This window comes from Mustela nivalis (genome assembly GCF_964662115.1).
Source record: "Mustela nivalis genome assembly, chromosome: 4".
Lineage (NCBI taxonomy): Eukaryota > Metazoa > Chordata > Mammalia > Carnivora > Mustelidae > Mustela > Mustela nivalis.
In genome coordinates this window covers 121,013,347-121,040,550 of record NC_139023.1, presented here as the reverse complement: position 1 = coordinate 121,040,550, position 27,204 = coordinate 121,013,347, and the positions used below count along the sequence as shown (strand labels likewise).

The 27,204-nt window shown below is 41.2% G+C and overlaps 1 protein-coding gene across 3 annotated transcripts in view; it reads left to right on the top strand.

Moving 5' to 3' along the window:
- The first annotated feature begins 522 nt into the window (after positions 1-522).
- CDS1 (CDP-diacylglycerol synthase 1) overlaps positions 523-27,204 on the top strand; it is a 66,589-nt gene continuing 39,907 nt past the window's right edge. Inside the window, exons 1-4 of one of the 3 annotated variants that reach the window (XM_082726712.1) lie at positions 523-1,247; positions 6,790-6,867; positions 14,992-15,119; positions 20,361-20,457. In XM_082726712.1, coding sequence (XP_082582838.1) covers positions 20,401-20,457 — 57 coding nt within the window. In that variant the 5' untranslated portion in view covers positions 523-1,247; positions 6,790-6,867; positions 14,992-15,119; positions 20,361-20,400. The remainder of the gene's footprint in view (positions 1,248-6,789; positions 6,868-14,991; positions 15,120-20,360; positions 20,458-27,204) is intronic. The other 2 variants (XM_082726710.1, XM_082726711.1) reach the window with 2 other exon arrangements.

The window sequence follows — 27,204 nt, the reverse complement described above, 5'->3', positions numbered from 1 at the left end:
AGGCAGTGAATTTTGTGAGATCCAGTACTCGAGTTTCTAGGAGACAGAGCTTGGGTTTGTGACTGAAACTGACCAACCCATCCGAGGACACTCAGTGGGGTAAATGCATCTCTCCAAATCTATTTTCAAGGTCATGACACTGGGCTAGAACGCGGCGAAGTCAACGAGTCCAGCCTGCCAGACAAGTTTCTGCTTCTGGACGCCTCTGAAGCTCCGGCACGCCGCGGTGGACCAAGCTGATGCGGCCATAGAGTCATCTGAAGGGGGGGTGGGTAGTGCATACTGCTGTCAATATTTACCAGGCGTCTTCCCGCAGTTCTTCCAGCCTTCTGGCTCCTCCGAGACGAGGCCACAAGCTCTCAACTTCACCGCTAAGCTCCGCGCTCGGCCCAACTCCCCGCTCCTCCCCTTTTCTCCAACCCGCGCGGCTCCCACCTTTTCCCAAGGCCCCCACCTGTGTGCGTGCAGAGACGGGGGTGGAGCCGTGAGGGGGTCGTGACGTCACCCCTCCGCGGGGGAGGCGGGGCTGTGGGAACCGCAGTGCAGCGCAGAGGGGAGGGCCGGGGCGGGGCCTGCGGCGCGTGACCTGGCTGCGGGAGGCTGGAGCCTGGAGAAAGGTGTAGAGGGGCCGGGACCAGCGGACTCCGGAGTCCGCAGGCGGGGCGGGGAGTGCCTGGGCAGAGGCGGCGGGCGCCCGGTGAAGCGCTAAAGCAGGTCACGCTTCCTCCTTCCCTCCGCGCCCCTTCTCCTCCTCCCACCTGGGCCTCTGCGTGGAGACGCGCACCTGGCAACCGGCGGCCCTGCCTCGCCGCGTCCCCGCCTTCTCCGCTCGGGCGGGGTGCCCCGAGCCTGCCCCGCACCCCGAGCCGACCCCGGCGCTGGCGCTCGCCCCTCCGCCGCTGCCGCGCTCGCCGGAGGCGGCCTCGAGCGCTCGCTCGTTGATGCCGTTTTGGGGGTGACCCGGCGCGACGGCGGCGCCTCCATGGTGGGGGCGTGTTAGTGGCCGCGACTCTGCCGGACGTCGAGTGCGCGGTTGCCAGGGGGGCAGAGTAGCCAGCCAGTGCGACCCCGCGCGCAGCTCGGGTTTCGGGGCGCTGGAGGAGGCCGCCACGGCCGCGCGGGAGCGGGAGATGTTGGAGCTGAGGCACCGGGGAGGCTGTCCCGGCCCCGGGGGAGCGGTGGCGCCGCCACCCCGCGAGGGAGAGGCGGCCGGCGGCGATCACGAAACCGAGAGTACCAGTGACAAAGTAAGTGAAGCCGCGAGAGGCGCACACCTGCGCCCCGGCTAGGTGCTGGTTTGGGCCGGGTCACTTGGGAGCAAGGGTGGGGCCCAAGGAATGTCTGCTGAGGCGCAGACTGCCCGCTGCGCCTTCCTCCGGCCTGGCATTATTTCCTCCTTAAGTGGGGTTGCGAACCCGGGCACCAGAGATAGTGCGTTTCCCGGGATGACCACGACCGCTGCCCAGCATAGCTGGATGATTCAACTTGATTACAATTTAGTTTCTTCCCATTCCGATTCCCCTTTTCGGCATCCGAGAAGGACAGGAGAATCAGAGAGGAACCTGCCACCGTAGGAGCTGCCACCTAACACCTCCGCAGAGGAGCAAAGTTAGGAAGGATTAAAGTTAAGACATGCACCTTCATTTCTTCACCAACATGTCATTGGATCCTGACGCTTGGCTTGTTGCGCTTGATCCCCCATAGGCACGTTTTCGTTTTCTCTGCCCTTTCAGCCGTTTGATAGATTTGGCGGGGGTGGGGGGGAGGAGCGCTGTTTAGAGTATCATACACGTGACGCAGTTGTAATCCTACAGCTTCCTTTGAGTTCAAGACAGTGCATTTTTTTCTGTCTGTAGTGGATTTCATTTGACCTGGCTTGGTAATTCATGAGAACTTCTAAATCCCATTCTATTTAAAGGCAGAGAAAGAGGCAGAGTTCAGATTATTCCATAATACAGTGGTCAAAATTGGGATTTGGGGAAAACAAAGCACTTTTATGAACTTTTAAACTACATGGTTTATGAAATTGGACAAGAGAATAGATTGTTTCATAAAATCTGTTTATACAATTCCATTATATTTTAGAAGCTCAAAGCTCTTAATTTAGTTCCTAGAAGCCTTGTTTTTTAGAAGCAAGTCTTGCAGTTTGAGTTACAGAAGTGAAGTAGATTATCCAAGGTCAAGTCTATGGCCTTTTGGAAGTAGGTGTTTCCTGATACCCTTTCTTCTGGTTTGTACTGTTGTTGAAACTCACTGGCAGTTCTGATTTGGGGAGGGTTCCACCTGCAACTTGATGTTGATGAACTTGATGTAACCCAAGTTTCAAAGCCCTGGTAGGAACCTCACAGGATATCATGAAATAATAAATTTACAGTGACTTTAGGAATGAAACTTTAGAATCAGTGGAATGACAGATCCTTTTATTTTCTACCCTTGATAGCAGGAGGAATAAAATGAGAATCTGTGATAGAACATATGTGTCAAGGAATTACACAAAGTATAACAGTTTCCAGTTACTGAAGGTTGGTGTTACAAAGCTAGAAACAGTAGGCTGAGAATAGTCTTTGTGAAAACTGCCTTGGAAACTAGACCAAAAATAGAATTAATTAGGTTGGGATTTGTTTTGTTTTAGCACTGATATAGTTTAGAATCAAGGAAATATCAGCTTCCCCATGTTGACTTCCTTAACCAGCAGAAGCTAACAAGCTTTTAATAAGAGAAAACATGTTCAGGAAGTCATGCATAAAGTAACTTTTGAATGAATTTACTTAACACCCTAATGTATTTAAAATGGGAACGACTGTGGTTTGATTTAACTCATTAGAACTGTTGTTTCTAGCTATCTGTGGCCGGGTTACCTCACTGCATATTTATTTATTTATAAATACTGCACTGTTTGTTTTCATTAATATGTACCCAGCTGGATTTTGTTTTCTGAGAGTAGATGTTGTTATATGTAACCCAGTCTGTTAAGATTCCTTAAACAGTGATGAGCACTTTCAAACTAACATATTGCTGCACGCAAGAAAGTTTATCACAAGGAACTCTTGACTGGGCAGGCTCTGAGACATTGAACTCTATCCCCTATCTGTCCTTTCTTATCAGGGTGTATATTTGAATGCACCTGTATTTCCAGGTCAAGGGCTGTTTTAAAATCAGTTTGCACATCAGAAGCTGGTTAATATTTGGTCCATTTAAACTATTTAAGTCCCTTCTCTGTTCAAGTAGAAATAAAGGCAGAACTCTTGGGGAATTAATGAAGTGGAGGAGGTATATTACATTCTGCTGCTATAGTACAGTCCTATGTCACTTTGTGGTCTTTTTATAATAGTGTTAATATGACATTTTCATTCTTCAGACCTGGAGACATGCTGGGAGAAGGCTCTGTGCTCTGGAGATTCACCAGTGAAAAAGTCAGTCTTACCTGCAGGGGAATGTTTCTAGTTGTTAAATGCTGGAGTATTACTTGAAAGATCACAAGACTAGTCCCTCAAGGAACCTCCCAGGAGACATATGAGTTAGATTTATTAGAAGTCTGAACAAGGCTCATTGTTAGCACAGAGGGCATATTTGGACTCTGCTCTGGAAACAACAGCAAAAGCTTTAAAGGGGAGGTGAGGGTGGAGCTTGGAATGAAAAGATGCCTGGGGACTCATCAGGTGTGCAAGAGTTGGGGCAGGATATTCTAGGCAAAGGACATGAGGAACTGTTTCTTGAGTCAGCACTCTAGGCACAGGGAACTGAAATTAGCTTGATAATACTGGAGCATAAACTGTGTATGTTTGGGAGATGAGGTTGGGAGATTGGAAGTCTTGTGAAGGAGGTTAGGCTTTATTTTACAGACCCTGGCTAGCTGCTGGAGTGTTTTTGCAGAGACATTAGCCTATCATTCTAGCAGCAGTCAGGAGAAAGTGTTGGAAGCAGGAGATACCTGCTGCAAAGAAACCAGATAGGAGTGTATCCCAACTTGTATAGAAGGAAATGATGAGGGCTTATGCTGGATCTGGTAGGGGCAGGGAAATAAGGGTTGAGAGAGAATGTGTAATTTAGATAATGGTTTTGGGACCTACACTAGGGTGATCAGAGTAAGAGTAAAACAGGAAGAGCCTGCTGGCAGGCATACTTTGATCCATAACTTAAGAGGTTTTAACGAAGAAGCAAAAATTTTGGGTGGTTTTGCAGGTTGATAGTGAGCATGAGTGAATTGGGCTGGGCAGGGTTTGTCATTCTCTAAAATGAGAGAGGTGATTCAAGGTGGTGTTGGGAATTGAGATGAAAGATCGGGTCTGGAAATGTCAACTTTTGATTAGAATAGAGAAGGGAGAAAACTCAAGACTGAACCTTGAGAGGTGCCCACGTAGAAAGCAGAGTTGTAGATGTAGGGAAGGAACCAAGATAACAAGATCCTGCGAACTAGAGGAAGAGGGATTGCTTAGAGGATATCATCAAATAGTATTTAGGAATAAAGGTGAAGCATAGAGCACTGAGTGGGGAAAGATCGTAGTAGAAGCCAGGTTTTAGGTTGAAGAATGTGAGAGGTGAAGTACTGGTTATTACTGTCAGGAAGTGGCAGTGAAGGGGAGTGAGTTCATGATAGCAGCTAGAGAGGATGTTCAAGTGAAAACTTCCTTTTGCAAGGAAGGGAAGATAGGTATTTTAGTGAAAGAAGTCAAGTGAGAGTGAAGATGCTGAAGGGGATGGGCAGACCTGGGAAAAAGGGAATAGACTTGGTGTGGAGAGTACAGAAGATGCGGGTATCCAAGGAAAGGAAAGAAGGAAACGAATGTGGATATAGACACATTTTGAAGAGCAAAACCACAGAGCATCAAGGGATCTTAGAAATAATTTAGTTCAACCCAATCTTTATATATATATTTATGTATTAAATATTAAATGTATTATATATTTTTTATTTAATACATTTAATATTTAATATATATGTATATATATATTTGAAAAGAATAAACTTGGTCAAGTGTGTGGTTGTTATTCCCCAGAATGACCTAGAGCGAGCAACAGAGCTGGAACTAGAAGTCATCTCTGACTGGGACCTGTTTGGATTATTATTTTAGGTAGTGTGATATGAAGGGACCAAGAGGCAACTAATAGAATTATCATGCAGTGAAGATTCAATTCAACTAAAATAACATGAATTTGTTATGTTGCCAATTAGCATAGTTCTTAACTCAGTAGCAGTATTGGTCCTAGTAGTTGATGCTTGTAGAGTGTTTAAAGTTCACAGAGTACTTCTACATTATCAAGGAGGAAGACTTTCCTCTGCCCTTCAGAGTCTTCCTAGTTGGACTAAGAATGAAAATGACATAAGACAGATTAACAGGACAAAATAAACTTTATTTTTATATGTACAGGAAATCGAGATAGACATGGAAGTTCTTTTTTTTTTCAGGTTATATTTATTTATTTGACAGAGATCACAAGTAGGCAGAGAGGCAGGCAAAGAGAGAGGAGGAAGCAGGCTCCCTGCTGAGCAGAGAGCCCTATGAGGGGCTTGATCCCAGTACCCTGGGATCATGACCTGAGCCAAAGGCAGAGACTTTAACCCACTGAGCCACCCAGGCACCTCCTAGACATGAAAATTCTAAAGATGAGCAACATGAGTTATATGGTTCAGAAGGAGAAAGGGGTATATATAGTATATAAGGGGGGGGGGTAGGTATCTGGGATTTGGAGGGAAGGAAGGCAATTTTCCAGAAAGATGAAAAAGAGTAAAAGTTCAATAAACAAAATGTTTGCTGGGCCACTGAGAAATAATGGGACATGGAGGACTTTGATCAAACAGGCGTAGCTAGATTCCTATCAGACTTAGTTCATAGTATAATATAGTTATCTGTGGTGATAGCTCTCTACCTGGAGTAGGTCCTTGATCTAAATTCTATTCAGGCGACTTGGTGTGGGGTAGATAAAGAAGTTTTTTTCCATTCCTCTGGGTTTTGATTGCTTTTAATTCAAAATAATCTTTATGTCAAAGTAGCTCATCTTGGGGCTGTCTGCTCTTGGTAACATCTTACTTGACTTGTTCCTCACAGCAGCTATGAGTGTTAGGAGTAGCCACCATTTAATAGCTAAGAAGGGCACCAGGTGTGATTTCAGCCTGGAAATGCCAGGTCAAGAATGCCAAAAGAACGAACATATAAATCAGCAAGGCCCGACCACAAGTTAGGAAGTTAGGGTAGATGGGAAAGTGGACTTAAGGCCAGAGTGGGTTCTTGAAGCTCTGGATGGATTGAGAGGGGTTGAGCAGTTGGAAGTCAAGCTAAGACCTGATTTCCTGGACCAAAGGTAGGAGAGAAGGGGGTGCGTGTGGAAGTTGGGCTAGTAAAGGGGGCGCATGTGGAATAGTGTGCTGTGGGACAGAGCCCCTGGCATGCTTATATGTGAGGCTGCTACTTCAACACGGATTTTGGGTTGTGAGGTTGAGGGTGAAACAGTCTGTTCAGTTAATTTCTGTCCTTCCCCATTTCAGATGTCTGTAGTTTCTTCCATAAATAACTTTAGTATTTTTTAAAACAAATTTTTAGTTTTGGAACTTGTGTTTCTATAAATTCTGCATTTTGGCACACTTCTCTGTGGGTTGTTTTAGTATCAACTGTAAATGTAATAACCATTTTCTTTTTTATTTTTTCATTTAAATCTAGGCCATTAATAAATACTAATATTTAGATATAGACATCTAGAATACTTTTTAGACTAATACTCCCCAATTGTTGATCAGTTATTAGTCAATATTACCACCTAAGTAATTTTCCATGATTCTTTTGTCATTTGCAGCATATTCATTTTATTTAACAACATTTTTTGAATGCTGGCTCCCCAAATGTCACCAACCAACCAATTGATAAGACAAAGGTGAGTTTATGACTTCCTGCATTGAGGGAGAACAGCACCTTAACAGAGCATTGGCTGAGTCTTGGAGTGGGAAAGGCAGGGTTAGATTTTAGTGAGAATTGGAAGTTTGGCTTGAGGCAGGTCTTTCAATGCAAGACTTATTTAGGATTGAGTAAAGATCACAAGTAACAATTTGGGGTTGGTGGCAAGAGTCATGTAATGATTTTAAGGCAAAAGTTCAGAGAATCTTAAAAAGAAATTTATTTGTTGATGCTTCCCCTTAAAGAGTTGCTGTGTATTTCAGAAGATCTGATTTCCAGATCGAGTGTCCAGGAATAGTACAGTTCTGCTAATGTAGACAGTCACATTTTAAAGTCATGTTAATGTATGCAGTAAACTTTTGGAGGTGAGGGTGGGTAGTTTCTTCTCCTGTCTTTAAATTATGCTTTATATTATTCTTGGGATGTCTAAAGAAAATCCTGGTATCCCCATGTGAGTTTTTACTTACCTTTTGTGGTCTTTGGTCTTAAAACAGTTTATTTTCTTAATATTTTGAGAAATTTTGTCTTATGATGTCATCAGCCTCATCAGGCTTTGGATGTGTACTATAATGAAACTTTTTGATGCAAAAAAATGTTTTGTTTGTCATAAATGTACTGGGGGAAAGTGGGACAGTTTAAAGTAGTACCCTGGAAAATTATCTCATACAGAAGAAGTATGTTGTATACACGTAAAGTATGATTATCCTGTATGTTTATGTATATGCCTTTTTGTAAAATAGAACTTCACATGTTTCTTCATGCATAGCACAGCTAAAAACAAAGGTGTTTTTTTTTTTTCTGTTTTTCTTCCCTCTGTGGTTAGGAATGTCTTTAAAAAAAATACAGGTTTTGAGTCACGATAAGGAAAATAGGTCATTTAAGAAATTGTATACAGGCATGTTTCGTGAAGCTTGCATCACTTCTATGCATTCAGTAAATACTTGTTGGATGCCTATTATTTTTGAGGTTCTGATTAACTGTTGTCTTTTTTTTTTGTGGCTCTTTTTGTACCTTTGAGAAAAGGGGTAAGGCCAAGATTTGTTTGTTGCTCAATAACTAATAGTAGAGTATATCATAATTTCTTGGACTGTGGACTTTAACTATATGGAATAAAAGTAATAAAGTAATTTATAGTTTGCAAAATATTTACTTGTATATAATGCCAATTTGAATCTCTTAACAGTTGTGTGTAGACAAGGGAGATAACCTTGGTTTACACCTGAGGAAACCTAAATTCCTTTCCCAGGGTCACATGTATTAAGAACTGGGATTTACCCTAAATTTTCTGAGTAAAAAAAATGGAGAAAATTATGTGGCCCTAAATTTATAAGATTAATTAAAATTTACTAAGGAAATTTTTGTTACATTTACCACTTTGTTTGATTTTTTGAAAACTAATTTGGCTCTTCTGAATTTAGTTAGAACCTTTTAGCTGAAAACCTATAAATCTGTGATTTTAAGCACCTGGATTCAAATCAAACAAAATAGTTTCTAGGGGCCCCTGGGTGGTTCAGTCAGTTAAGCATCAGACTCTTGATTTTGGCTCCGGTCATGATCTCAGGGTCATGAGTTTGAGCCCCACATCAGACTCTGCCCTGGGCATGGATCCTGCCTAAGATTCTCTCTCCTCTTCTCTCTCTGCCCCTACCTCCGTGACCTGTGTGTGCAAGTGTGTGTATGTGCATTGTGCTCTCTCAGAACAACAGCAAAACACCTAATAGTTTCTTTTTTTTTTAAGATTTTATTTATTTATTTGACAGAGAGAGAGAGTAAGCACAAGCAGGGGAACTGGCAGGCAGAGGGAGAGGGAGAAGCAGACTCCCTCCTGGGAGCCAGATGTGGGACTTGATCCCAGGACCCTGTCATCATGACACTTAACCTACAGAGCTACCCAGCTGCCCCCCAAAATAGTTTCTTATTCACTTATTTTGTGATTCATTAGGAGAAGAAATCCTTCGTTTTAATTTTATAAGTGTTTATACTTTGATTCATTTAGTTGGGAAAGCTTCAGAACCGGTTTGATGAGAATTATACCACATTTCGAAGTGACTCTGGAAGAGCAACTAATTTCATTAGTGACCAATTGATTATTGATCACAGGCCAAGTTTAGGTATCTTTCTAAGTGTTTACTAATTTTCTTATCCACAGGGAGAGGTCAAAGTTATTTTTCATATCATGTCATTGAACATTTGTTTGCTTAAGACTCAGAACTATCCACACTGTAAGTTTTCTTTTAAATATAAAATTGGAGTGCACAGAAAGGGAGAAACAAGAGTCTAGGGCAGCACAAGGAGCTCATAGCAATGGGAATTTAAAGCTCCTTTGTGCTAACTTGGTGGCTAGGAAAGCGGTGTTGCCCTTCTGTTTCCTGGTTATGCTCTGAGTTCCCTTTGTTTGCCAGTGCCTATAGCCAGCTATCGAAGAGCTGTGTGTAAGGCTGATGAAGCCAGCCTGACCTCAACGTCTCTCTGGCCCAGGTGGGACCAAACCTTGGCAGTTAAGATTGAGCTCAGTACCACCTTCCTTTTCCAAGCAGATTATTTGAAAATAGTGTAGTGCAGTGGGGCAGCAAATGTTTATTAAGCCCATCTCAGACTTTACATTTTACCTCGAAATACAAAAATCCAGATCTGGAAAACTAATTTCGAATCATATCTCTTTCAAGTTTTTGGCTTTTCTTTTCTTTTCACCCACTTACTGTCCATACTTGAACTGTTTCTGTGTTGTCTTTGAACAGCCCTGGGGCGCTATTCACATAAGGTTTAATGTAAATGGTGCCCCTTGGAATTTTGCACGTGGTGGTACTACTTATAATAATTTATATTGTTATTAATAAATATAGAATTGGTACAATTCTTAGGCACCTAGGTAATTATGGCTTGAACTTTATATTCAGTATTTCCTTCTCTTGATAGGTTCACAACATATTTGTATCTCCAAACAGTGTATTTTTAAGTTTTGAATTTTTTCCTAGCCTTTTAAAAAAATTTTTAAAAGATTTTATTTATTTATTTGACACAGAGATCTCAAGTAGGCAGAGAGGCAGGCAGAAACAGCGAGGGGGAAGCAGGCTCCCTGCCAAGCAGAGAGCCCAACGCTGGGCTCAATCCCAGGACCCCGGGATCGTGACCCGAGCAGAAGGCAGAGGCTTTAACCCACTGAGCCACCCGGGTGCCCCTTCCTAGCTTTTTATTATAAAAGTTTCTACTCTAGAAAAGTTAAAAGACTAGTATGGTGATTATCTGTACACTCAGCACTTAGACTAAACAATTGTTAAGATTTTGCCAGATTTGCTTTATCTTCCCATATATGCATATGCTAGTATTTAGTTAATGACCTATTTGAAAGTATGTTGAAGACCTTGTCACTCTTCACTTCTAGTATTAAATCATGCATCTCCTAAAGACAGTCTCCTTTGTAACCACAATACCATTATCATTATCTAAAAAAATTAACTTTCTTATTTGCAGTTCGTATTCATATTTTCATATTTGCTGCCAAGTGTGTATTTGAGATTCCCCTTTTCCTCTGCCCTTTCCCTTCAAACCAAGATCCAGTCATGGTTCACACATTGCAGAAAATATCCAAGGGCAGATTTAATCACCCTTAGAGCATGTAAATCGTTCTTCCTTCCAAAAGGCAAGAAGAGCTAAAAGCATTATTTCTCTTAGCCCTTAGCCTGATGGAGGGCCCAGCACTAATTATGATTTCAGATAGAATGCAAATTTGTGGTATTAGTAATATTTTACCTTTGAATAGAACTTCTCAGATTTCTAAGTTTTTTTGTATTATCCCATGGATTTTGCCTTCAGGGATCTTTACTTCTGATTTGGAACTTAACACCCATATGCATGAAAATGTAAGATGTATGATTTTAATGTATAATGAAATTGGGTGTCATTGGGGGAAATCAGAACAAGCCAAAAATTTATCAAAGACTTAAATCAATGTTTTTAAAGTGTTTTGCTCTTATTTTCTAAGTTTACTGGCACTATAGAAATTAAATTTACAGGGTAATAAAGAAATTGATTTCTTCAACTTTCAGCTGTCATTTCCTAGACATATTTTCATTAAAATTTAATATTTGGAAAATAGTAGTCCTTTGTGGTAAGAATCCTTCATTTACATAAATAAGTGCATCTGAGGTCCCACATGAGGTAACTTGACCAAGACTTAGCTAGCAAGAACAGATGAGAACTTCTTATTATGTCAGCCATGAGGACACGTTCCTCTGCTGGCCTCTTGGGATTTAAGAGGGTGGCCAGTGAATGTATTTTTTTCTTCTCACAAAGCCTATGGACTCCTGGAAAATGAAGATAACCAAACAAATAACTTTAATATAAACTAATAGGTAAGAATTAGGGGGATTGTGGGAACACAGTTGAAGAACAGCCAACCTGGAGCTGGGGGTCAGGGAAGAGGGAAGACCTTTCCAAAGGAGATGACCTTGAAGCTGAGGTCAGAGGATGGGTGGGCAGTAGCTAGGTTTGAGAAATGGGGAAGAGAAGATTGGAACTGGGATGAGACCAAGAGAGAAAGTGTAAAGTTGTACTTTGTACATAGAAGAAACATGTGGATTCAAGAGAGGATGGCACTATGTGTGAAAACTGGGGAGTCATCAAACAGTGGCTGGAAGAGCAGGGTCCCATGTGAAAAACAGTAAAAACAATGCTAAGTAGTTTGACTTTATCCTGGTAATTTTGGTAGGCGGTAAAGTAGTAAATCAGATTTGCAATTAATAAAGACGCTTTTTATGTTGAAAATGAATTAGAGGGATGCCTGGGTGGCTCAATTGATTAAGCATCCGACACTTACTTTCAGCTCAGGTCGTGATTTCAGGGTCATAGGACTGAGCTCCATGCTCTGCAAGGAGTCTGCTTGACATTGTCCCTCTCAGGGTGCCTGGGTGGCTCAGTTGGTTAAGCAGCTGCCTTCGGCTCAGGTCATGATGGGCTCCTGGGATGAAATTCCACATCGGGCTCCCTTCTCAGTGGGGAGCCTGCTTCTCCCGCCACCTCTCCTCCTGCTGGTTTTCTCTCTCTCTCACTCTCTCTCATGCTTACTCTCCCTCTCTCTTTCAAATAGATAAAATCTTAAAAAAGAGAGAGAGAGAGATTCCCCCTGTCCCTCTGCCCTTGCCCGTGCAAATGTTCTCTCTCTCTCTCTCAAATAAGTACATCCCTAAAAGGAATGGATTAGAGAGGGCAGGGGGGTGAGCTGTGTGAGAGAGGGTGATGCTCAGCAAGGGTAGAACAGTGGGTGAGGATGGAGAGGGAGGGGAAAGATGAATGATAGGCTTGGGCCCAACTGAATGAGTTTTGGTACAAGGAATTGCAGGTGTTAAGTTGATAGCCAAGTTTCAAACCTGAGTTAATTGTTGAACTGTTTTGGTGGTGGTGTTTTCACCTGAGTAGGGGATACAGAATGGGCAGCAGGTTTGGTGTGGAAACGATAGGTTGGTTTGCTTATGTTGGATTTCAGGTGATGTTCATGGAACACCCACACACCCGGAAATGGAAGCTAGAGATGCAGGTCTATTGGGAATTAACTGAGTTCACAGAGAGATGAAGAGGCAGGCTACCATGGAATCACCTGGTGTAGGGCTGGAAGAGAACAGGGCATAAGGGGAAAAGTGGAGGATTGTCATATTTATATTACAGGCTTGAGAAGAAGCCCCTAGGGAACACCTAATTTGGTGTTCTTAAATGTTTTACGTTCTGTTTCATGGCTCTAGTTGGTCATTGTAGTACTAGTTCCTTCTTTCCTGGGATCTCCAATCACACTCATTTTCCTTGCCAGTTTTGGTGTCTTTGTAACAGAGGATCCACACCAGAAACAGAGAAATCTGAGAGTCTCTGCTGTTCACTGCAGTATTGAGTAACATTGCTGTAAAATGTCATTATTTCAGAATTATCTTTTATTCGTTAGTTACTAGAATGGAATTGGAGAAGCCTAGTTAAATCTTAAGTGTTTCATTTTGTGTTTCTCTAAGGTATGTAAAATAGAAATCAGAAGTTTAAATAATAAAAATGAAAGCAGAGCAGCTATTTGGAGAATGTGTGCATGCGAGGGGGGTTGTGGCATGTCACCATTATTGCCAAGTAGAATTTCAAGTGTCTTGCTGAGATCTTTAGTATTTGGAGAAGCGCAGTTTGTGTTCCAGTGCAATGCTTTTGTTTTATGGGGAAACCAAAGGCTGAGTTTCTTAACCAAAGGGTTAAATAATTTCTGTTTCATCACACTAATAGAGTAGAAGTGAAATTAGTGCCAGCAACTTGTGGTTCCTAGTCATGCTCTTTGGGCGACATGGTGACGTTGCCTTAGGGAACCGCGTCCATTAGTCACCCTCTCTACTACTGCTCACACCATGCCAGTAACACCGGGTTACTGAAGGATAAAGAAGAGTAGCAGAGAAAAGGTGGGGGAGTCATGTGTTCCATTGTTCTGGATGTCAGAGACATGCTGGCAAGTCAGACTGACAGCAGGTGCTCTGAGATTTTCAGGGGATGTTCTGTCTGGTGGTTTATTAGTCAGCATCTCTCTCTGTTTAAGCTGCTTTGGGGACAGCTGACTCTGTCACAGTGGGAATTCGGCATATCTATTTCATTTGTCATATTTGGTATAATGACACATTTAAATTAATAATTGTTTAATAAGAAACTTATAGTTAGTCAATGAAAGTTTATTACTGCTTTATGAAAACTGAAAATACTCCCCCATGGCTAAAATTTTATTTGGTGAGCTATTTAATGAGGAATTGGAAGACTTGTTTCAATCATAATCATAGCTTACTACTGCTTTGACTTAGGTCTCAGCATTATATTAAATGCTTTTATTTTATGGTTGAAGAAACAGGTAAAAGGCTAATGAGATTTACCAAAATTTTGTTGCCCATAGGGACGGAGCTGGGTTTGAAATTCCTGAACACTCTGAATTCCTAGGCACTCTCATTCCTAGGATCACTTGTGGCCCAGCGTTCTGCTCAGTGCTCCTTCTACTTGTATTCACCTGTATTTTCATCCTCCCCAGTTCAGCCCCATTTGCTTCAATTTACTCATCTCTAAACCACTCTCCCAAAGCACACATATGTGTAGCACTCTTTACTCAAGGTTGCTTGGTGGGTGGTGAATTTAGGAGAGGGAAAGACAGAGGAGTAGAGACACATTATGGCAGAACAAACAACATCACGCAGCTCTGTTTCGTTTTTGTTTTTGTTTTGTTTTTTCCTAAGATTTTATTTATTTGACAGAGAGCACAAGCAGGGGGAGTGGCAGGCAGAGGGAGAGGGAGAAGCAGGCTCCCCACTGAACAAGAACCTGAGATCACGACCTGAGCCAAAGGTAGACACTTACCAACGGAGCCACCCAAGGGCCCCAGGCAGCTGTGTTCTTAAAATTCCTTGGCCACTCTATACCTGGAAATTCCACAGTGACCACTTTGTCTAAAGGCCCCAGTATACACACACAGCTCCTGTGCATGTACTCTAGAAGGCAGTTTGGGCTTTAACTCACTTTATGATGAAAAATACTACCATCAAAGCAAATGCTTTTGATCCTAATTACTTATCAGTAAAACAGAGATGATAATATCTGTTTGACATGCTCCACTGAGATTGTCTCTGTAGGATCTAATAAGAATGAGGGAAGTGGAAGTACATATATACATATGTATATAATGCTGTGCCAGTGTAAGAATCTGCTTTTGTTGTTGATGCTTTGATTGTAATCAGATAAAAAAGGGATTGTGCACAGTTGGTCAGAATTTACATGGAATTAACCCCATGTTCTCCCCGTTAAGTAGCAAAACAACAAACATTTGATTCTTGTTGATAAATTTCTGATTTAGATACTGTAAGAAGTTTCTTTTTGTATCTTTTGTTTAAACTAATCCTTTATATTGATAGATTTTAGCAAGTATCATCAAACTTTCCTAACAGCGAAGTAAAACAGTGCTTGGTTATTCAAGATAAGTTAATAGTTGTTTCTTTGTTTCAAGTTACATAACTGAGGTTTGACACACTGAGCAATAAACCTTGTATTGACAAGCATGTCCTTTTTTCTTTTTCAATTTTGCAAAGTGATTTTCCTTTTTCTTTAATTTTAGGAAACAGATATTGATGACAGATATGGAGACTTGGATTCCAGAACAGATTCTGATATTCCTGAAATTCCACTATCTTCAGATAGAACCCCTGAGATCCTCAAGAAAGCTCTATCTGGTTTATCTTCAAGGTATGATGGGAGGAAGATGACTGTAATGGGTACTCAAGAGAAGTTGTGAAGTTATGCTGGTTGATGTCATACATCTCACTTTTTCTAAGTTTTGAAGCTGTGAAAGGAAGGCTTATACTTTTTCACCATATGTGAGGCATGGTACTCAATGCTTGATGTACCTTCTTTCCTTTAGTCCTTACAGTCTTGTGAGGTATGAAAAAACCAAATCTGAGAGGTTAACTGAGGAAGGTTACAGAGCTAGGATGATGCAGACCTGGGATTCTTGCCCTAATTTGTCACATTTCTCCAGTGAGTGATCCATTCACCACATCAGGTTACCTTTTCTGGTATCGGAACATCTAATAAAGAAAACTCCTTCTCTGTTCATTGTTTTTCAAATGCCAGATAGAAATAGGTCATTTTTTTCTTTTAACTAAGTTTAAAATTATCAGCCAAAACTCTGCAGCCCTTTATTTACCAATTTCTGTTTGCTTTGGTTTTGAATGTTTGGCCACCACCAAATTTGAGCTACTCTTATATTGCCCTCCATTGTATGCTTCACTAATATGAGCTATGAAATTTATAGAAGCAAAATAAATACAAGCTTTTATCCAGATCAATGTGTGAAATCTTAAATGTTGGTATAGAACAGTGTTTTTCCAACTTTTTTGACTATGACACACAGTAGAAGATACATTTTACACCATGTCCCAAGAGACACACAAATGTGTATTTTAACTGTTGCAAAAATATTATGAAGCAGTTCTTGTATTACTATGCACGATACCCTCTGATTTCTTTTGTTTGATATTCTATATTACTAAACAAAAATGCTGGATGTGACTTACTAAGTTGATTTTACTACCCCATAGGTCATAACAAAAAACACGGGTTAGTCATATCTAATAAATGTAATGTAAGTTTTTATGTTTTTAATTCCTAGCAGATAACCATATTAGAATAAATTGGTTCAAACAGAAGTTTTCATATTTTTTAACTAATAGAACAACTTTTTGCTGTTCGTTACCAAAAACATGATTATTATTTTAATAGGTCTTGATCTCAGTTTTTCTGACCTCATTCACAGGTGTACGTTTGCTTTAAAATCTTACCAGGTCTATCTCTGGTCTGAAATTTTTTTATATTAATGTTACATAAGAATGATGCTGGATTCCTGTGTGATATTTATAGTAGATTTTCCCTAATAATGAGGTTCCCCCCCAGGGTAAAGGAACAATAGCAAATCATAGCAGCTGATATTTATTGAGCATATGCTGTGTGCTGGGCACTACTCCAGATGCTTCACATGTGTTGACTGTTCTCACAGCAACCCTGTAGCACAGGTTCAATTATATAAGCCTGTTTTACAAATAAGGAAATTGAGGCGCAGAAATGTTCTGTATCAGGGGTCATGCATTTAGTAAGTGATAGAACCACATTGTGACCCTAAGTACTGTGCTCTGTTTATAAAAGAGTTGGTTTTTAAAAATGAAGAATAAATAATAATATAACCAATATAACCAGTTTCAGTCTTCTCAAATTTTGCCCTAAGGGCTACATGAATGTTTCAAAATCTATCTTATTTTAGGCTCTCTTTAAACTAATACCCAAAATGGTCTGTCTTCCAAAGATTTAGAAGTTGTAGATGTATGGGATTAAAATACTAATTACATTTAAAAAGTACATGAATGGGGAGGGGGAACTCCTGTAATCCTTCCCCCGAAACATTGATATTTATAGTATTCTGGTAGCTACTGCTTGTGCTTTTTCCTTGTGTATTGTGTATAATTAAGTGTGGGGGGGTGTATAATATAAAAAATAACATTGTACTGTTTCCTACCTTTCTATTTACATTTTCATTCTGTGGTTTTAGGAACAACATCATTAAATATACTTAAATATTTTTAATAACTCCATGGTATGTTCCTTTTATGACCATAGTTCAGTTTACTCAACTAAATGGTTTTTGCTGGGCATTTAGCTGGTTTCCAAATTTTCATGATTAAAAACAACTAAATAATAAATGTATTAAACATTTTTCTTTGTAGCTAAGATTTATGCTCATTTTTAAGTCTTTAATATATAATTCAAATAGAGCGTAAGTTGTTGAAATTGGAAGGGGCCTGAAGGTTTTCAGTTATTTGGAAAATTGTCCCAGTCTGGTTTGTGATCTTTGTGTGTGGGTCTATGAGAATGAATAGTCATTAACCAGTTAAGTCTGGTTCTGTCTGTTAGTGAAGCTCTTCTTCAGCTATCGGTCTAGGTTAGTAGTTCTCATCCAGGGACAATGCCCTGACCCCCCCAGACTGCACCAGTGGACATGTGGCATTTGAGACATTGTAGGTGGTCAAGAGAGATAGTGCGGCTGGCATGCAGTGGGGAGAGACCAGGGAAGATATTGACCATCCTACAGGACACAGAACAGTTCTTCGTGACAAAGAATTCTCTGGCTCAAAATGTTATTAACACAGGTTGAGAAGCCAAGGAGATAACCAGACATAGCCTCATACTCAGTGCTCTTATACTATATCATGCATTTTCCTTTTCTCAGGAGTTTACACACTTCCTGTCCAATTCCTCCAAAGGCTGGTAGTTGGATTTTCTCAAAACTTCTCTTTGCCAGATGGTCCATAAAATTCTTGTTCATTCTTGACGAGTATCTCTGTATACCAGTTCTTGGCTCAGGTGAACTGTCTTGCCAACCCAAATTCTTGACTCATGATGTTTGTGCCACTAGGAAGATAATTTTTTTTTTTTTTTAAAAAAACCTTGTCATTACTTTTGAAATAAAAACCACTTGATGTTTGTAGTAGCAGTACAACATGGTACATCTCATGAACAATTTGAGCAATAAGTGTATGACCACTTTGGATAATCACTTTTAAGGCTACTGCTTTATTATATGCTTTTTAGAAATCTCATTTCTTACTCACATTGGTCCTGGAGACATGAGACTTGAATGTAGTTCTCCTTTACTGATTCTGAGTTCCTTTTCTCAAAGCAATCATGAGGTGTTGACTTGGACTCAAAATTAAGACTTTTATTATGTGATCATGATAGCATGGCAAAAGAAATCAAGAACTTTGAATTCAGAATCAGGCCATGCTCTGGTTTTTAGTCACAGTGTTTTTTATCCCCCATATCATGCTCTGTTCTGAATTTAGTGGTTTTCTCTTAAAAGATGACTTTCAGTTGCTGCGTCAGTGGATATATATGTTATGTGCTTAAATTTGTATTAGGTATTCATAGGAGATTTGGGGAATCCATTAGAATAATTAAGGGAATTAAGTCTGTAACCCTTGTTGGGGGAGAGGAATTTTCCTGGGAGGGGGGAAAAGCCATATAAAAGATAACCAGATAGGATATGTTCCTTGAGGGCTCAGGCTTTCAGTACCATAGGATTTTTGGATGATATGAAGAAAGTAGGTTTTCTGTTTAAGATCTCTGGTTCTCAGCAGCTACCATCCTCTGAAGTTCAAAGCCAGGCCTCTAACAAAGGTACACATGGACCTTGGCAACATCCGCCTGGGTACTGATTTCTGACACTTACGTAGTGTCCTCTTCTGTAGGTTCTGAACAATTCCGAGTCTGAGGATCAGTTTTAAAGGAGAGCTAAATATGCTTCTGGGTTTCATGCAGACAGGGAAGGATTATTATCAGGAGACTGGCTTTGGTCCTTTATTTACCTCTGACTAACTCTGTGATCTAGCCCAGTTCCCAGTCTGTTCATTAATACACAAAGAGTTATGTCTATAAAACTAAATGGAACCTTTCAGAGATAGCATTTTTTGACTCTCCTCTCACTTCAGTTCAGTCCTAAAATTTACGGTCTCGTGAGAAATTTATGAGTCTACATAGTTTGTTACACAGTAGGGGGAAATAAAGTCGGGTAAATACAATTTGACCACCTCTTGAAAAACCTGGGAAGCTAGATGAAAGTGTTTCGACTTAACTGTTGTTGGCATTTTAGATCTTGAATGCAAAAATGACATCATAAAAGGGATATTTAAGAAATATCTAGACTGTATAGGAGAGTGGTTGAAAGCAGGGAGTGTAATCAATATTTGATAAATGGATGAAGTCAGCAAATATTTCTTTTTGTAGACAGGAGAATGAAGGCATGTGCTTAGAACACAGTGTATAGTGTGTGTGTATGTGTGTGTGTGTGTGTGTGTGTGTGTGTGTGTATGTGTTACTATATGTTAAGATGAACCCAGATTTCTTGTAACATAATTTCAATGCTGTCATTTGAATTAATAGAAATCAGAGAGGTCTTAAAGAAAAACTTTACTGTGAGTTCAGTGTAGAATGAATAAAACCAAGGGGAAGAAATTTTAGATTCAGAAATATCATCCATATATAGGTATTATTAGCATCCTTTCAGTTTGACACTGTAGCTGCTGACATTTTTTCCTGACATGGCCACAGAAAGAGTGACATTTGTAAATTATGCTGGGAATAAAGGGTGAGTCTCCTGGGTGTGGAGAGAGGGACACTGGGCAAAACCCCAGCCCTTCCTGGCAGCCAGGGGACTAAGGGAGATCAGTCTCAGCCTGGCAGGGCATACAACAGAGAAGTTCCCCTCTAAGGAACAAAAGAAGGCCCAAGGGTGAAGAAACACTGTTTCTCATACTTAAGGCCCTTGTCCCTAAGTGAGACAAGCCAGCAGCACACTCTGAGCCCTAGAAGGAAGTAGCCATCAGTCTGGTCTTGACCTCAGTGACTGACTTTCTTGTGTCTTTTTCATTTCATTGAAATCGCTGTGTTCTGCAGTTTCACTTCTGCATTAACCTTTCTTTAATTTTTCTCATTAGAAGTCTGTGTTCTCTGTTTAAACCACCTTAATAAAATCATTATTGTTTTTTTCCTACTACCCTAAAGGATAGTGCATCTTTTCGGAGGACTTTTGCACCTGCCTTCTTCCGTTCTGAATGCCCTGGTGGGATGTGCACATATCTACATTGACCATCTCACTGCCTAGCCTAGTGATTCATCAGTCACCCTAGTGATTAATCACACCGAATGAAAATCCGTTTCTTTCTTTGGCTAACATAATTTTTACACTTAATTTAGCTCTGAGTAAGGGAACAAATGCTGTTTGTTCAGTTTTTGTTTTTGTGGTTATTATATAAGGTGAAGTAAGGGTTTCTTAAAGTAGAATTAGGGAAAATCCATATAAGTCTGGTAATGCTAAAGCCACACAAAAAGCTGTAAGAAAGAATACATTAAATACTAACTTTATAAACATTTTCTTTGTAGGTGGAAAAACTGGTGGATTCGTGGAATTCTTACTCTAACTATGATTTCATTGTTTTTCCTGATCATCTATATGGGATCATTTATGCTGATGCTTCTGGTAAGTGTTTCACATTTCCCTGAGTATCTCTTGCTTTGTTTTTCAGCACAGATATGATTGAAGTAATTTGAGCCTGTCATAAAAAAGAAGGTAGTTCGAGGTTTGGTAACAGTGAATGTCATTCTTTTAAGCATCTTCTAGTTCATGAAATGAGCTGGGCCAATTTTTTTCTGTTTGCAAAGTACCCATTCAGTGTGTTCACTCAGCAGAGACCAAGTATGCATAATAAATACATTTTGCCAGCATTAGATGCTGCTAATGAGTTCACACACACATCACTTTATCGTGTAGGACTCTTAGCCAGATCCCTCACTTCAAAGAACTCAATCTAATGGCAGAGACATAGAAGTAATCATATGAATGAATAGTATAGTAAATAAGTGGGTGAGTACTGTCATAGAACGTGTTGGTTGAGCACAGGAAAAGAAGTATCTAAACAGCCTGATATAGAACAAGGAGGACTTCCAGAAGAGGGGATGCCAACGTTGAGTCCTGAAGAAGGAAGAGGGCATTCCAAGGTGGGGACATCAGAAACAAGACATGGGGGTAATGAGAGAATGTGGTTTGTTGGCGGATTTGCAAGCTGTGCATTGGAGGTACCTAGGGATAAGACTGGAGAGGCAAGCAGAAGCCATTCTGGGCACTTGGGATTTTGTTGTGTATGGGGACTCTAACAAGTCCTGCTGCCGAACAGATATTTTAAGCTTTTAAATCATTCATTTAGCACATGCTTCCAGAGTGCCTGCTATGTGCCAGCCATTGCCCTAATTCTGGAGTATGATATGGGGTGCTGAGAAAAGCACACTCGTCTCTCCCCTCAGGGAGTTTGCTGTCTACACTTTTAAGAACGGATCAGAACTATAGTTACAAACTGCAATAAGCATTTGAAAAAAAAAAAAAGAAGAAGAAGATGCTGTGAGAGCAAGGGGGGAGCCAGGAAGTTTTCCAAAGGTGTTCTGTCCTGCATGCGTGCTGCACTTTGAGGCTTGGGCAGGTGAGGTGAGAGGGGAGCTTGGGGGCAGGGTGTCACAGCAGAGGACTTGCATCTATAAAAGCCTCGATATCCAAAGAAGCATGAAGCATCTGAAGCCCAAAGTGGTGGGAGTGAGAAGGAGAAAGGTGCTTGTTCACCAGGTTCACCCAGCATGTCTGGGTGCTGGCGTGTTCAGCAGGGCAGGGGGAGAGTCTGCTCTCCCCCAGATGCATGTGTCCTTCTTTTCTGCTGTTTCTTTTTCATCATGGGTTCTCCACTAGTTTAGCCTGTGTTGCACCCACTGCCCTGCTCTCGGGCTGCTCTCGCCCACGTAGATGCCTATCTCTCTGACCTGTCTGCTCCCTTCTGTGCTCAGTCCTGTCCATAATCATAAACGTGGGCAGTACAATGTGGTTTTCCTTTCAGTCTATAAAAGAATAAATAAGTTCTGAAGTGAAATTAGAAGTGAGTGGGGAAAAATCCCATCAACTCCTAAAAGCACTTAAAGCAGCTCTTATTAGTACCATAAAGTCCTTTCACTTTCTTTTTGTCCCCTCATTAATTTTGTACTTCCTTGGGGATCTCAAGGTAACAGCGGTGAGTAAGCAATCACTCTCTCTGTTCTGTTGTTGACATCACAGAGAAATTTTTCTTACAAAGAAACAATGGAGAATGGATAGGACACTTTAATGTGAGGGCAGAAGATGTTGAGCCTAAAAGCCAGATAGGCCAGTATGACCATTGTCCAGGTGTGACTCCCGGGGAGAGCCCACTCCTAGTCCTCTCAGGGTAAACCCACGGAGGGCAATGAGTGCTGGCAGCCACCACTGGCCTCAGAATTTGGGCCTTTCAGGAGTGAGTGTGTGCAGAGCACTTTTCAGTGCTGGGTGCTGAGTGGCAGGTCGGGGGATGAGGGATGAGTGATAGCAGACAGCTCTGTAAGGCTTTGTGGAGGACGGGACCTTTCAGCTGACGTGAGGTAGATCAGGGTGGAGTGAGCACTGTGAGCAAAGGTCTGAATGGCTAGATGAGTCAGGGAAAGGTGAACAATGCCCTTTTCTTGGAACACAGGGGCTTTGAACTTGGAGAACTACTTGGGGAGCAGATTCTGGAGGGCCCTGCAATACTATGTGAAGAAGTTTGGGATTTATCTGTAAAGCACTGGGGAGCCATTGAAAGTATTGGGGATCACAGTTTGGAAATTCCTCAAGAAATTAAAAATACAGCTTCCCTATGACACTGCAATTGCACTACTGGGTATTTACCCCAAAGATACAGATGTAGTGAAAAGAAAGGCCATCTGTACCCCAATGTTTATAGCAGCAATGGCCACGGATGCCAAACTGTGGAAAGAACCAAGATGCCCTTCAACGGACGAATGGATAAGGAAGATGTGGTCCATATACACTATGGAGTATTATGCCTCCATCAGAAAGGATGAATACCCAACTTTTGTAGCAACATGGACGGGACTGGAAGAGCTTATGCTGAGTGAAATAAGTCAAGCAGAGAGAGTCAATCATCATATGGTTTCACTTATTTGTGGAGCATAACAAATAGCATGCAGGACAAGGGGAGATGGAGAGGAGAAGGGAGTGGAGGGAAATTGGAAGGGGAGGTGAATCATGAGAGACTATGGACTCTGAAAAACAATCTGAAGGTTTTGAAGGGCAGGGGGGTGGGAGGTTGGGGGAACCAGGTGGTGGGTATTATAGAGGGCATGGATTGCATGGAGTACTGGGTTTGGTGCAAAAACAATGAATACTGTTATGCTGAAAAGAAATTTAAAAAAAAAGTTATTTCTAGGGTGCCTGGGTGGCTCAGTTGGTTAAGCGACTGCCTTCAGCTCAGGTCATAATCAAGTCCCACATCAGGCTTCGTGCTCTGTGGGGCGTCTGCTTCTCCTGCTCCCATGTTTGCACGTGCTCTCTCTCTCTCTCCCTTGAACAAATAAATAAAATATTTTTAAAAAAACACAGAAAACTTATTTCTAGGAAATGATAGCTACTACTTTAAGATGGAACTCCTAATAGGAGTAATGAATAATAAGATGTTCTTTAGCATAAGATAAATAATAAGATGTTCAGCCTTTTACTTAAAATACTTTTTTGGGACGCCTGGGTGGCTCAGTTGGTTGGACGACTGCCTTCGGCTCAGGTCATGATCTCGGAGTCCTGGGATCGAGTCCCGCATCGGGCTCCCAGCTCCATGGGGAGTCTGCTTCTCCCTTTGATTTCTCCTCGCTCATGCTCTCTCTCACTACCTCTCTCTCAATAAATAAATAAAAATCTTTAAAAAAAAAACTTTTTTAATTGTTACATTCATGGCTTGCAGTCATACTTTCTAAGTGATGGAGGTACTAAAATATATTTTGATTTAAAGACAGATAGTATAAGAGGTTCCTCCCCCATTTTCTTAGAAACTCCTATAAGTTTTAATTCCCATTATATAATTTAGTTTTTTTTTTTTTTAAAGATTTTATTTATTTATTTGACAGAGAGAAATCACAAGTAGATGGAGAGGCAGGCAGAGAGAGAGGAAGGGAAGCAGGCTCCCTGCTGAGCAGAGAGCCCGATGCGGGACTCGATCCCAAGACCCTGAGATCATGACCTGAGCCGAAGGCAGTGGCTTAACCCACTGAGCCACCCAGGTGCCCTATAATTTAGTTTTAAATAGTTTATTTTTTCACATGCTGAGTTATACAAGAGTGTTAAAATTACTTTGGGAAATTGATAATTTTTTGAAGATCACCCCTAACCCTATCATCAACTACCAACACCCAATTAATACTGCTATTTGATATATTTTTTTATCTCTTTTTTATGTTTTAAATATTATAGTTGTAATTCAAAGTGATTAGGCTTTTGTATCCTGCTCTTTAAACTAAATATTATATCAGTGTTTTGTGTTTTTCCACCATCTTTACAACCATCAGTTTAATTTTAAAAGAATTTTTTCTTTTAGGGGCACCTGGGCAGCTCAGTCATTTAAGCATTTGCCTTTGTTTCAGGTCATGATCTCGGGTCCTGGGAATCAAGCCCCACATCAGGCTCCCTGCTCAGTGGGGAGTTTGCTTCTCCCTCTGCCCCTCCCCCACCTTCTCATGCTCTCTCTCTCTCTCTCTCTCAATAAATAAATAAAATCTTTTTTTAAATTTATTTTTTATTTATTTTCAGCATAACAGTATTGTTTTTGTACCACACCCAGTACTCCATGCAATCCATGCCTTCTATAATACCCAACACCTGGTTCCCCCAACCTCCCACCCCCCACCACTTCAAATGCCTCAGATTGTTTTTCAGAGTCCATAGTATCTCATGGTTCACCTCCCCTTCCAATTTCCCCCAACTCCCTTCTCCTAACTCCCCATGTCCTCCATGCTATTTGTTATGCTCCACAAATAAGTGAAACATATGATAATTGACCCTCTCTGCTTGACTTATTTCACTCAGCATAAGCTCTTCCAGTCCCGTCCATGCTGCTACAAAACTTGGGTATTCATCTTTTCTGATGGAGGCATAATACTCCATAGTGTATATGGACCACATCTTCCTTATCCATTCGTCCATCGAAGGGCATGTTGGTTCTTTCCACAGTTTAGCAACCGTGGCCATTGCTGCTATAAACATTGGGATACAGATGGCCTTTCTTTTCACGACATCTGTATCTTTGGGGTAAATACCCAGTAGTGCAATGGCAGGGTCATAGGGAAGTTCTATTTTTAATTTCATGAGGAATCACCACACTGTTCTCCAAAGAGGCTGTACCAACTTGCATTCCCACCAACAGTGGAAGAGAGTCCCCCTTTCTCCACATTCCCTCCAACACAAGTTGTTTCCTGTCTTGCTAATTTTGGCCATTCTAACTGGTATAAGGTGATATCTCAATGTGGTTTTAATTTGAATCTCCCTGAGGCTAGTGATAATGAACATTTTTTCATGTGTCTGATAGCCATTTGTATGTCTTTATTGGAGAAGTGTCTGTCCATATCTTCTGCCCATTTTTTGATATGATTATCTGTTTTGTGTGTGTTGAGTTTGTGGAGTTCTTTATAGGTCCTGAATATCAACCTTTTGTTTGTACTGTCATTTGCAAATATCTTCTCCCATTCCATGGGTTGCCTCTTTGTTTTCTTGACTGTTTCCTTTGCTGTGCAGAAGCTTTTGATTTTTTAAATTTTTTTTTTAATTTATTTTCAGCATAACAGTATTCATTATTTTTTTTTAATTTTTTCAATTTATTTATTTTCAGAAAAACAGTATTCATTATTTTTTCACCACACCCAGTGCTCCATGAAATCCATGCCCTCTATAATACCCACCACCTGGTACCCCAACCTCCCACCCCCCCTGCCACTTCAAACCCCTCAGATTGTTTTTCAGAGTCCATAGTCTCTCATGATTCACCTCCCCTTCCAATTTACCCCAACTCCCTTCTCCTCTCTAACACCCCTTGTCCTCCATGATATTTGTTATGCTCCACAAATAAGTGAAACCATCATAAATAACATCTTTAAAAGAGAGAGCATGGGGGTGCCTGGATAGCTCAGTGGGTTAAAGCCTCTGCCTTTGGCCCAGGTCATGGATTCCGGGGTCCTGGTATCGAGCCCTGCATCAGGGTTTCTGCTCAACAGGGAGCCTGTTTCCTCCTCTCTCTCTGCCTGCCTCTCCACCCACTTGTGATCTCTGTCAAATAAATAAATAAAATCTAAAAAAAAAAAAAAAAACTTAAAAAAAAAAAAGAGAGCATGCATGTGTGCCAAGGAGCAAGGGGAGGACAGGGTGGGGAAGAGAGAATCTGAAGCACACTCCTCACTCAGCTTGGAGCCAATGTGGAGCTCCATCCCACGACAATGAAAGTATAACATGAATGGAAACCAAGAGTCAGCCTTTAACCGACAGCTCCCCAGGCACCGTCCCCCAGTCAAGTTTAAAACATTCATGGATTCAGTGGAATGGAATGCATTATAAGTTATGAACTACTGTATTATTTTCAGACATTCAGGCTCTATTTTGGTTTCTCTTTATGGTGAATAACACTATCCTGAACATATTAGAACATTAAACTTTTTCCATATGCAGGATTATTTTCTTTGAATGGATTCCCAAAGTGAAAATAAGCACTTTAATTTGGATAACCCATAATAACATAGTTCAGCCTCAGCATATCCAAATCTGAACTTCGGTTCCATCTCCAGTCATTCTGCATAAATCTGTCTACTTTCCCAAAACCTCCCCTGCTCTTATTCCATGTTCCCCTGTCACCCTTAGCTCCCCAATTTTCTCAACCACCAAATCCAGCCAGTTCTCTCTCCTCAATGTCTTACTCTTCATACTACCCCCCTCTGCCAGTGGCCCAGGTAGAGTGTCCTCTGCACTCGACAGGGTCATAGTATCTTGCCTGCCTTCCTGTCTTTACTCTTGCTGTCTCTCGAGGCCATTCTTTCCACCTCTCTTGTTCCCAGCACATATATCTGATCATGGCCTTTAGTGATCAGGATGAACTCCTTCATGTAGTCCTTCATACTGTTTGCTGTGATTCTGTAACCAGGCTTTCCTCTCTCTGCTTCTCACCCCCGTGTCTCAGCCGCTCTGTACTATTTGTAGTTCCTAGCATGCTCTCCTGTATTTGTGATTCTGTGTATCCTTTTCCTCTGTCCTGACTGCAGCCTGTCCCCAGTGCCCGCCACAGGTGTTCTGTCTGGCCGTGCTTACCTGCATGTGCCTACTTCCATGTGGTGTTGTAACCACTTGTGTCCTCCCTGACAGACTAGC